At 68.2% G+C, this 11455-nt stretch overlaps 2 protein-coding genes across 6 annotated transcripts; one reads left to right on the forward strand and one right to left on the reverse strand.

Annotated features, from left to right (window-relative positions):
- Window positions 1-38: 38 nt before the first annotated feature.
- On the forward strand, window positions 39-6997 carry MAN2B1 (mannosidase alpha class 2B member 1). Its single transcript, XM_085045916.1, has 24 exons — window positions 39-189; window positions 606-708; window positions 1121-1294; window positions 1605-1798; window positions 2189-2321; window positions 2852-2994; window positions 3191-3307; window positions 3408-3490; window positions 3585-3705; window positions 3814-3892; window positions 3970-4079; window positions 4178-4285; window positions 4361-4477; window positions 4549-4740; window positions 4837-4934; window positions 5012-5129; window positions 5209-5327; window positions 5401-5502; window positions 5580-5667; window positions 5813-5893; window positions 5966-6181; window positions 6270-6419; window positions 6664-6766; window positions 6843-6997. Exons 1-24 carry the CDS (start codon window positions 115-117, stop codon window positions 6956-6958), a joined length of 2940 nt encoding a protein of 979 aa, XP_084902042.1. The 5' UTR covers window positions 39-114; the 3' UTR covers window positions 6959-6997.
- A 2-nt stretch (window positions 6998-6999) lies between these two features.
- Window positions 7000-11452, reverse strand: TRMT1 (tRNA methyltransferase 1). Of its 5 annotated transcripts, none has more exons than XM_085045920.1 (17): window positions 11367-11452; window positions 10615-10851; window positions 10438-10493; window positions 10152-10297; window positions 9711-9898; window positions 9363-9478; window positions 9180-9292; window positions 8949-9097; window positions 8789-8872; window positions 8624-8693; window positions 8415-8549; window positions 8253-8338; window positions 8042-8150; window positions 7870-7946; window positions 7675-7794; window positions 7337-7448; window positions 7000-7081 (listed from the first exon to the last, which is right to left on the reverse strand). In XM_085045920.1, exons 2-17 carry the CDS (start codon window positions 10815-10817, stop codon window positions 7016-7018), a joined length of 1830 nt encoding a protein of 609 aa, XP_084902046.1. In that variant the 5' UTR covers window positions 10818-10851; window positions 11367-11452; the 3' UTR covers window positions 7000-7015. The 5 variants fall into 5 exon arrangements, with proteins under 5 accessions (XP_084902046.1, XP_084902047.1, XP_084902043.1 ...); XM_085045921.1 differs by lacking the exon at window positions 11367-11452 and adding an exon at window positions 11198-11356 and having other exon boundaries at window positions 7680-7794; window positions 10615-10864; XM_085045917.1 differs by lacking the exon at window positions 11367-11452 and adding an exon at window positions 11198-11356 and having other exon boundaries at window positions 10615-10864.
- Between the last annotated feature and the right edge of the window lie 3 nt (window positions 11453-11455).

Genomic DNA, 11455 nt, shown 5'->3' on the forward strand with positions numbered 1-11455 from the left:
AGCGCGAGGCGTGGCCGCGGCGCATTTTCCCGGCCGCCCATTGGCTGCCGCACCGCGGGGGGCGGGGGGAGCCCGCGGGTCATGTGAGGGACCGGTCACGTTACCGCGGCTGTCATGGCGGTGCCCGGGGCGGCGGCGCTGCCGCTGCTGCTGCTCCTGAGCGGGGCGGCCGCGGGCTGCGGGTACCAGGTTGGACCGGGGCGCCGCGAGGGCCCGGGAGAGCGGGACTGAGGGGACTCGGATAGACTGGAGGCACCGGGAGAGGCGGGGGGGCGTCGGAGCGTCTTGGCGAGATCGGAACTGGGAAGACTGGAATAAACCGGGAGGGGCTGAGGGGACATCGGAGAGTCCTCGGAAAATGGGAACTGGGAGGACGGGGATGGCACAGGGACACTGGGAAGGGCTGAGGGGATATCGGAGTGTCCTGGGGAAACGGGAACTGGGGGCACTGGGGTGGCCTGGGGACACGGAGAAAAGGGGAACTGGGAGGAACTGAACTGGGGCCATTGGGTTTGCCAACCGCTTCCGGAGCCCAACGGCCTCCCGGGGGGTTCCGGGGGAGTTCCGGGGGCCCAGCCCGGTCCGAGCCCCCCGAACCCCCCCAGTCGTGCCCCCCGACCCGGCCGGACATGCTGAACGTCCACCTGGTGCCTCACACGCACGACGATGTCGGGTGGCTCAAGACGGTGGACCAGTACTACTACGGGGGTGCGTGGGGACACGGCGGGGACAGGCCACCTGGGGGAGGTGACATCCCCGGGGCCGTTGTGCAGCTGAGGGTGGATGTCACCCGAGAGAGGGACACTTCCAGTGTGCTGCAGGGGGGTGGAGGTGACGTGGCAGAGGGGTCAAGGGACACCGAGTGCCACCGATGGTCCCTGTGGCTGCCCCTTGTCCCCCTGGGTTTGTCACGTGGCACTTTGTTTGTGTCCCCCCGGGGCCAGCACCCCTCAAATCCCCCCCAGAGACCACCCCCGGGGCTACCTACAGGTGTCCCCTGTCCCAGAGATGCCACTGTGTCCCCCCTGTGCTGTGACCTCCCCGGTCCCGAGTATCCCCACACCCCCACCCTGCCTGTGCTGGGGGTTTTGGGGTGACCCGGTGTCCCCCCTGCCCCCAGTGCGGAACCAGGACCAGCACGCGGGGGTCCAGTACATCCTGGACTCGGTGGTGGCCCAGCTGGCGGCTGTCCCCTCCCGGCGCTTCATCTACGCCGAGGTGGCGTTCCTGGCGCGCTGGTGGCAGCAGCAGGACGAGGCCACGCGGAGGCTGGTCAGGGAGCTCGTGCAGGAGGGTATGGTGGCACTGGGACAGACTGGGGGGCACAAAAGGGGAGGAGGGGGACACTGGGAGGGACTGGGGGGCACTGGAAAGGACATTGGGAGGGACGGGGAGGCACTAAAAGGGACATTGGGGACACTGGGGGGCACTAAAAGGGACACTGGGGGCACTGGGAGGATCATGGGAGGCACTGGGTGGGGGTCTGGGGTCTGTGTGACCATGGGGGGCTTGCTGAGGGCTGCACCTCAGAGGGGTCACCAAGATTCGGGGTGAGCTGGCCCTGGGGTGTCCCCTGAGAGACTTTGGGGTGCTGTCCCCCCCAGGCCGGCTGGAGTTCGTGGGGGGGGGTTGGTGCATGAGCGACGAGGCCACGGCACACTACCGGGGGGCTCTGGAGCAGCTGGCCCTGGGCCGGAGCTTCCTGCGCCGCGAGTTCGGGGCCTGCGGGACCCCCAGGGTGGCCTGGCAGATCGACCCCTTCGGCCACGCCCGCGACCTGGCGGCCACCTTCGCCCAGGTGGGGCACCCCGAACACCCCTCGGGACCCCCAAATCCCCCTCGGGACCCCCAAATCGTTCCTCTGGTACCCCAAACATTCCCCCACCGGCACCCCCAAATCATCCTCAGGACCCCCAACCCTTTCCCAGCACCCTCAACCCCCCATCCTGCACCCTCAAACCTCCCAGGGTACCCCAAACCCCCCCTTCAGCACCCCCAAACCCCAAATTATCCCAGCACCCCCAAATCCTGCCCAGCACCCTCAACCCCCGCTGCACCCCCAAAGCCTCTCTGCACCCAAAAACCTTCCCTGGCGCTCCCAACCCCTTCAGCACCCCCAAGGACCCCCCTGTGTCCCCAATCGGCCCCCCCAAGCCTATTTAGGGCCCCCCGGTGACACCCCCCACAGATGGGGTACGACGGGCTGTTCGTGGGGCGCGTGGACCACCAGGACAAGTGGGCGCGGCTGCAGCGCCGGGAGCTGGAGCTGCTCTGGAGGGGCAGCGGGAGCCTGGCCCCCCCCCGCGCCGACATCTTCACCGGTGACCCCCCCAGACCCCCCAACTGCCCCTGTCCCTCCTGCCAGGACCCCCCAACTGCCCCTGTCCCTCCTGCCAGGACCCCCAAACTGCCCCTGTCCCTCCTGCCAGTGACCCCCAAACTGCCCCTGTCCCTCCTGCAAGAACCCCCAAACTGCCCCTGTCCCTCCTGCCAGTGACCCCAGACCCCCAAACTGCCCTGTCCCTCCTGCCAGTGACCCCCAAACTGCCCCCTGTCCCCTCCCCTTCTGCTGGTGACTCCCAAGCCCACCCTGTCCCCTCCCTGCCCTTCCCGTGCCTCTGTCCCTTGTCCCCTCCCAGGGGTTCCAAGGCTGTTCCCTGCTCCCAGGAGTGTTCCCAGCCCTTCCCATTTGTCTCCATCCATGTCCCTCCTGGTGTCCCCAGCCCCTCTTTCCTGTCCCCTTGGGTGTCCCCATTTCCCTCCTTGGTCCTGTCCCAGCCATGTCCCCAGCCCTGTCCCCACTCCCCGCTGGCCGTGGTGGTGTCCGGGGAGGTGACAGTGCTGTCCCCAGGGATCCTGCCCAACGTGTACAACCCCCCCGCGGGGCTGTGCTGGGACCAGCTCTGCACTGACCCCCCCGTGGTGGACGGCGATGGCCCTGAGCGCAACGTGGACACTGTGGTCAGCTCCTTCCTGGACGCTGCGGCCACCCAGGTCCTGGCAGGGGACAAAGGGGGACCCACAGGGGGGGAACCTGGGGGTGTGGGGCTGTCCTCCAGGATGGGGTTTCCAAGGGTCCTTGTCCCCTGGGATGGGGGGAATGGGTGTATCCAGGTGTCCCTGTCCCCTGGGATTGGATTCCTGGGTGTCTCTGTCCCCTGGGGGGTCCCAGCCATGTCCCCCACCCCAGGCCCGGCAGTACCGCACCAACCACATCATCATGACCATGGGCTCTGACTTCCACTACGAGAATGCTCACCTGTGGTTCAAGAACCTGGACAAGCTCATTGCCCACGTCAACGCTCGGGTGAGGAGGGGCTGTCCCCAAACCCCCCTGGTGTCCCCAAACCCCCTTGGTGTCCCCAAACCCCCCAGCACTGCCCCCTGACCCCCTATTTTCCCCCCAGCAAGCCAACGGCAGCCGCATCCACGCCCTGTACTCGACCCCCTCGTGTTACCTGCGGGAGCTGCACAGGGCCAACCTCACCTGGTGAGGGGAGCACAGGGGCAGGGGAGGGGCCGAGGGACGGCTGGGATGGACAGACAGGTAGGACGGAAGGACGGACAGCTGGGGTGTCCCCCAGGCCGCTGAAGACAGACGATTTCTTCCCCTACTCGGACGGCCCCAACCAGTACTGGACTGGCTACTTCAGCAGCCGCCCGGCGTTCAAGGGCTACGAGCGGCTCAGCAGCAGCTTCCTGCAGGTGGGGGACACCTGGGGACCCTCCAGGGCTTGGGGACCTCATCTTGGGTGCCTGGGACCCCCTCGTGGGCACCTGGGACCCCCCTGGACACTGATTTCCCCTCCCCAGGTCTGCAGCCAGCTGGAAGCCCTGGCCGGGCCCTCGGTGCGGGAAGGTCCCTACGGCACTGGGGACAGCTCTGTGCTCCGTGAGTGCCTGGGGGACACCTGGGGGACACCCGAGGACCCCCAGATTCCCCCTGACAGCCCCTTTTCCCTCCCCAAGGCGAGGCCATGGCCGTGGCCCAGCACCACGACGCCGTGTCCGGCACCGAGAGGCAGCACGTGGCCAACGACTATGCCCGGCAGCTGGCCAAGGGCTGGGACACCTGCCAGGTGAGCCCCACACCTGCCCGGGGGCCAGGGGGGTCTGGGGACGTGGACAGGGCTGGGGTGACCCAGCGACCCCCTCAAACCCCTGCCACCTCCGGCAGGTGCTGGTGGCCAACGCGCTGTCCCTCCTGGGGGGCACCAAGTGCCCTTTCGTGTTCTGCAACGCCCTCAACATCAGCATGTGTCCCCTCAGCGAGACCGCCGACCACGTGAGCACCTGGGGGGGCTTTGTGGGGGGCTCTAGGGGTCCCCAGGGCCTGACACCCCCCGTGTGACCCCCGCAGTTCACCGTGATCCTCTACAACCCCCTGGCCCGGCGCGTGGCCTGGCCCGTGAGGCTGCCGGTCAGGGGCAGCTCCTACGCCGTGACTGACCCCGAGGGCCAGCCTGTGGCCAGCCAGGTGAGTCTGGACCCCACAAACTCCCCAAATCCACCCTGTCCTCCCCGTGACCCCCTCCCTGTCCCCCCCAGGTGGTCCCAATGTCGGGTGTGACCCAGAGGCTGCGGGGCAGAGCCGTGGGGGCTCCAGGTGAGCTCCTGTTCCAGGCCTGGGCTCCTCCCCTGGGCTTCAGCGCTTTTGGGGTGAAGCAGCTGAGCCCGGCAGACCCCTGGGAACCCCCAGAGCTGCCCTCGGGGGACGCAGAGCTGCAGATCGAGAACGAGGTGAGGGGATCTGGGGGATCAGGCCCAGCTCCCAGTTCACCCAGCTGGGGGGTGACTGGGTGTCCTGGGGGGGCTGACCCACTGCTGTCCCCCCAGCACCTGCGGGTCCTGTTTGACCCCATGACGGGGCTCCTGCGCGAGATCCAGAACCTGGCCAAGGGCTTCTCGCTGCCCGTGTCCCAGAGCTTTTACTGGTGAGTTTGGGGACATCCCCGGTTATTTTGGGGAGTCCTGGCTCAGGGGGATGCCTCTGACCTCCCTGACCCCCCAGGTACAAAGCCAGCGCTGGGAACATGCAGAATCCCCAGGCCTCGGGCGCCTACATCTTCCGCCCCAACAGCTCCACACCCTTCCCCGTGGCCAAATGCGCAACCACGCGCCTGCTCAAGGTGGGCAGGGGTCCCGGGGAGTCCCCCGGGTTTGGGGGGGATTCTCCCGATGTCACTCAGTGTCCCCATGTCCCCACAGACTCCGCTGGTGCAGGAGCTCCACCAGAACTTCTCGGCGTGGTGCTCGCAGGTGCTGCGGCTGCGCCCGGGGCAGCCCTACCTGGAGCTGGAGTGGACCGTGGGGCCCATCCCGGTGTCGTGAGTTTGGGGAGGGATCCCGGGACCCCCAAACCCCCCTGGGGACCCTCTGGTAACACCCCTGACCCCCCAGGGACGGGCTGGGCAAGGAGATCATCAGCCGCTTCGAGACGCCGCTGCGCACAGCCGGGCGATTCTACACCGACTCCAACGGGCGCCAGGTGCTGGAGCGCAGGTGAGGTGGGGACAGAGACCCCCGGGACCCCCCCAGGGCCTCCACGGGACCCCTGTGACCCCCCTGAACCCCCCCAGGCGTGACTACCGGCCCACCTGGAACCTGAGCCAGAGCGAGCCTGTGGCGGGGAATTACTACCCTGTGAACACCCGGATCTTCATCAAGGTATTGGCGCTGGGCTGGGCACAGCTGGGCACACCTGGGGCTGGGCAGGGCACACCTGGGCACACCTGGGGCTGGGCAGGGCACACCTGGGCACACCTGGGCATTGCCCCACGCTCCTCACACCTGTTCCTGTCCCACCTGGCAGGACGAGAAGCTGCAGCTGACGGTGCTGACAGATCGCTCCCAGGGTGGCAGCAGCATCCTGGATGGGTCCCTGGAGCTCATGGTGAGCTGGGGACACCGGGGGGGGGTGGCCCGCGGTGGGGGGGACACCTGTGACATCACCTGTGTCCCTCAGGTGCACCGGCGGCTCCTGAAGGATGACAACCGGGGGGTCACGGAGCCCCTGAACGAGCCGGGGAGCGACGGGCGGGGCCTGGTGGTGCGGGGTCGGCACCTGGTGCTGCTGGACACTGTGGCAGCCTCAGCTGACCAGCACCGGCCACTGGCCCAGGAGATGACCATGTCCCCATCTGTGGTGCTGGCAGCTGGTGCAGGGCCTCACCTGCGCCAGGTGAGCGGGGAGGAGCTGTGGGGTGTCACCTGCTCCAGGTGAGGTGAGGATCCCTAGGGTCCCCAGGCTCACCCAGCCCTCCCCGCAGTTCTCGGGGCTCTGCCGGGCGCTGCCCCCCAACATCCACCTGCTGTCGCTGGAGCCGAGGGGCGCCGGGAGCGTCCTGCTGCGCCTCGAGCACCTCTACGAGCGAGGGGAGAGCCAGAACGGCTCCCAGCCTGTCACCGTGGACCTCACGGTCAGGATGGGGGTCCTGGGCTGGGAATGGGGGTCCTGGGGACAGTGCCAGGGGTCCAAGCCCCATTTTGGGGGTCCTGAGGCTGCTGCCGGGGGTCCAAGCCTGATGCTCCTCCCTTGCTCAGCCTCCCGCAGCCCCTGGGTGGGGTTGGGGAGGGTCTCTGCCAGCTCCCCCCACCCTGGGGAGGGTTTTGGGGGGGATGGGGGTGGTTCCAGGGGGTCTCTGACAGCCCTGTTGCCCCCAGACCCTTTTCTCGGCCTTCACCATCACGTCGGTGCGGGAGATGGCCCTGGGGGGTGACATCCCCCTGCGCAGCGTGTCACGCCTGCTCTGGACCACAGCCACAGGTACCGGGGGGCTTGGAGTCCCGGGGGGGTTCCTGGGGGTCCCAGCCCCCCCTCACACCCCTCACTCCCCTCCCAGGCACCCCCAAACCCCACCCAGTGCCCAGGCTGGACCCCCGGCGAGTGCGGCTGGAGCCGATGGAGATCCGGACCTTCCTGGCCTCAGTGCAGTACCGGGAGCCCGGGGGGCCCTGAGCCAGCCCCCCACCCCAAAAAAAGTGCATTAAACCCCCAGGTTTTGTCAGACATGGTTTAATGGGGGGTGGCCGGGGGGGGCTCATGGGAGTAGCAGCACTGGTCACCTCGGGAACAGGTGCCCTGTGGGGGGACAAAGGGGGGCTGAGACCTGCCCTGAGACCCCCAGTCTGTGTCCACAGACCCCCCATATTCCCAGACCCCCTCCCCATATTCCCAGCCACCCCCTCTTTGTCCCAACCCCATTTTTATTCCCAACTGCCCACTGCTCTTTTATCCCAGACCTTCCTCCCTTTGTTTCCTGACTCCCCCCCGGTATTTTAGGGACCCTCCCCATATTTTAGGGACCCTCCCCCATATTTCGGGGTCCCCTCGCACCTCCTTGAAGCGTTTGCAGGGGAACTGTTTGAGCTCAGTGCCGTCCGGGCGCTGCGTCCGCTTGTTCTGGAGCCTCTCCCGCTTCTCCTGCAGCGACGGGGAGATTCCCCCCCTGGAGGGGCCGGGAATGAGCCAGAGACCCCCAGGAAGGGGAGAGGGAGTTGGGGATCCCCCTGGGAAAGGGGCAGGGAGAGGGGGATCTGCCCCCAAAAAGGGCAGAGCAAGGGATTAATTCCTTCTGTTCTAGGAGGGTTTGTCCCCAACTCTGGGCAAAAAAACGGGGGAGTTGTCCCATTTGGGAATCTGGACCCCCAAAGCAGCCTCCCCCCAGACCTCACCCTGCCTTGGCTCTGGCCTTGGGACCCCAAAAGGCCTCGGGGTTCTCAGGGAATCGCTTCAAGCCGCGCTTCCGGGAGCTGGGATTGGCATCCTCGTGGAGGGCGAAGGAAGCCTGGAGCCTGGGAGGGGGAAAAAGGGGGGATCAGGGGGTTTGGGGGGTCTGGACTCTCCCCAGCCCACCCTGGGGGTCCTACGTGGGCTCCACGGCGAGGATCCGAGCGGCCGGGCTGGAGTCCAGGAGCCGTTCCCGCTTCACCGGGTGCAGCTTGGCCTGGGAAAACAGTGAGAAAAGTGGGAAAAGGTGGTGGGCAAGGGGGATTCAGCCAGCCCCGAGCTCGGGGAGGGGTCCCAGAGCCCCCTCCTCACCCAGCAGCGCATGATGTCCCAGAGCACAGCCGGGGGAGCGTCAGTCTTCACGGCATTGCGGCAGGCGTGGGACAGCGAGACCCGGAACCCTGCGTGCAGCAGGGCCGACCTGGGGGACAGCAGGGGTGTAGGGGACAGCAGGGCCTAAGCCTTAGGGGATTTGGGGTCCCCTGTCAGGTTTGGGGTCCCCTGTCGGGTCTGGGGTCCCTACCTGAGCTGCAGCATGGGCGGGGTGTTGCTGCGGATGGTGCTGCTCAACCCATCCAGGGTGTAGTACAGGGGCACATCGCTCAGCTCCTGCCCCAGAGACCCCACAGTCACCCTCAGCCCCACATTCGCGGTGTCCCCGCACCCCGGGGTGTCCCCCTGTCACCTCGGCGATGACGCTGAGCATCCCCCGCAGCCGTGGCTCCGTCGGGAAGCGCCCGGGGCTCCTCTCCAGCGCCGCCAGGATCTCCCCCACGAACGTGGGGTCATGCAGGGGCTCGGCCCACACCGGACCCCCCACCTTGAGAGGGGGAAGAAGGGGGTTCAGGGCCCGAATTGGGGGTGCCGGGGCAGGGAGGGGGCACCTGCACACACCTGGTGCGTCTGCTGGCAGAACTCACAGGTGCGACCCACGGGTGGCCCTGTGGCTGCACTGTACTTGAACCTGAGGGGAGGAAATGTGGTCACAGCCCCCAAAAGGGTCATGGGGACCCACAAAGGGTCTCAAGGAACCCCAAAATCATGTTTAGGGGGCCATACCCGCTGCCGTGGCTCGTGACCCTGCCCAGGCGCTGCAGGTGGTGGGAGCCGCAGCCCACGCAGTGGAACACCAGCGCCTGTTTGCTGTGGGAAACAGGGTCAGGCCGGGTCTGGGGGGCACAGAGACCCCCCAAAGTCCCCCAGGAGCCCCCTGCCTCACCTGGCCGAGGCCTTGACCTTGGCCTGGCCCGTGAAGACCCTGACAAAGACGCGCACGTAGAAGTCGGCGCTGACCGAGAGCAGCGGCACCACAAAGCGCTGGTAGCAGTTGGCACGGAGATCAAGGCTGTGCAGGATGATCCGCAGGGCCTGGGAGGGGACAGGGGGGACACGGGGACGTGGGACACCCCCTCGAGCCCCCCCCGGGGCAGGGGGACCCCCCAGCACTGACCATCTCGTGGCAGAACTTGCCCTTAAGGGACACGGCGCCGTATTTGCTGTAGCAGGTCTCGGCGCTGTTCCCGGCCATCACCCCCATGTCCGTGCAGGTCACGCACAGCAGCCCTGGGGATTCAGGGGGGTCAGGGGGGCCCGGGGGGGGTCGGGGGGTCCCCAAAGCCCCCTCCTCACTCACCCCCCTCGCTCACAGCCTGCACGGCTGCGTCCAGGAAGGGCGCGGGGCTCCCGTAGGGGTCAAGGTCGATGACATCAAACGGCTCTCGCTCGGCTTTGCTTTGGTACATCAACATCCTGGGGGACACGGGGGGTCACGGGGTCACCGCAGCGCCCACGGGGACCCACAGCCCCCCAGGACTCCCTCGCTGCCCCCAAAGCCCCCTGAGATCCCAAAGTGAAGCAGGAGGCTTCAGGTCCTTAACTCCCATGAGGACACTTTGGGGCTCCCAGCACAGCCCCAAACCCCGAGAAACCACCAGGGGGGATTTGCCTCCCTTCCCAGCGGGATTTGGGGTTCAGGGGTTACCTGGCGTCGGCCAGGCGGGGGGTGACGAGGTCCCCAACGCCGTTCCTGGCCACATTCCGGGCCATGAGCGCGGCTGCCCGCGGGGAGCAGTCGCTGGCCACGATGGCCCCGAGCCCTGGCACCTCGCGGGCGAAGCGGATGGAGCGCAGTCCTGAGGCCGCCAGAGCCTCCAGCACCCGCAGACCCCCCTGGGGGGCACAGAGGGGGTCTGAGGGGGGAATTTGGGGGGTGGGACCCCCACGTTGTACACCCAACTCCCCCCCCATAGCCCCTTGTTGAGGCGTGGGGGTGCCAAGACCCCCCTCTCTGCACCCTTATTGCTCCTCCTGCTCTCTGCAGGACCCCCCAAAATCTTCCCCCTCCCCACAGCACCCCCATGTCCCCAGGGAGGAATTTGGGGAGCCCCAGGACCATCCTCAGACCCCCAAATCCCCTCCACACCTCACAGGCCTCTCCTGGCCGCGCTGTCCGTGGGGTCTCGGGGGCTGTTGGGGGGTCCCCAGCCTCGGGGGAGGGATTGGGGTGATCCCCAGCCTCGGGGGGCTCCGAGGGGCTCCCCCCCAGCTCTTCCTCCCCTGGAAGGACAACTGGGAAAGAAGAGGGGGCTGAGAGAGAGCCCTGGGGACCCCAAAAATGGGGTCCGCGGGGGGAGGAGGGGGCTGGAGACCCCCGGGGATGGTGGGGAGACCCCCAGGGATGGTGGGGAGACCCCCAGAAGCCACCGTACCCCGAATTCCTTTGGGGCGCAGCTGGAGTCGTGCGAATTCCGTCAGGACGGCGCAGCTGGGAGGGGACAGGGGGGCGTCAGGCACACCCTGGGGCGGGGGTGACACCCCAAAACCCCTGCAGGGCATCCGAGACCCCCCAGGTTCATCCCAGAGCCCTCCCGAGCCCCACGGCTCACGTGAGGTCGCGGTTGAAGCCCTGCACGGGGTTGTAGAACACCTCGTTGGCGCTGGGGAACACGATGGTGGCCTGGCCCTCCGTGATGAGCGTCTCGCCGCTCCCGGGGGGGCTCCCCTCGCTCCCGGGGGGTCCCGCCGAGCCCTCCGGGGGTGCGGCCGAGCCCGCGGCGGCGGCGGAGCCGTTGGGGGAAGCTCCGTCCATGGTGCTGAGTACCGGCGGGGCTCTGCAGAGGGTCCTGAGGGCGGCAGCTGTGGGGACGGGAGGTCACCGGAGGGGCAGGCCGCACCGGAGCGGTTCTGGGGGAAAACGGGGCGGTTTGGGCTCGGCGGGAGGGCGGGAAAAGGGGAGGAGAGCCCCAGGAAAAAGGGAGGAAGAGGCGGGGAACGGGAGGGGACGAAATCCCCCTCGGGATGGAGAGGGAAGCACGGAACCCCAGTGAGGGACCGGAGGGCCCAAAACGGGACCGGGGGGTGACAGCAGCACGTGGCGCGGGGCGAGGCCGGGAGGGCTAAACCGCATCCCGCCCGGTTCCGCCCCGGTGTCCCCCTTGTCCCCCTTGTCCCTCACGTCCCCGCGCTCACCCGCGCGCGCCGCCCCGCGCATCCCGCGCGCCTCCCTCACGCCGGCGCCGCCATGTTGGGCGGTCACGTGCCGCCGGCGGCCGCGCAGGGTCTGAAACCCCCGCCGCACCGCGATCCCGCGGGGTGCCTCCCGGCAGCGCCGGCAGGAGCCGATCCCGCCGCACCGCACCCGCGGGCCGCGGTCGGTCAGGAGCCCGCGCGTGTTCTGCGCGTTCCCCGCGCGTTTCCGCGTCACCCCCACGGCTCGGCGCGGGCACC

The sequence above is a fragment of the Lichenostomus cassidix genome, unplaced genomic scaffold (genome assembly GCF_008360975.1).
Source record: "Lichenostomus cassidix isolate B80296 unplaced genomic scaffold, HeHo_3.0 HiC_scaffold_39, whole genome shotgun sequence".
Taxonomy (NCBI): Eukaryota; Metazoa; Chordata; class Aves; order Passeriformes; family Meliphagidae; genus Lichenostomus; species Lichenostomus cassidix.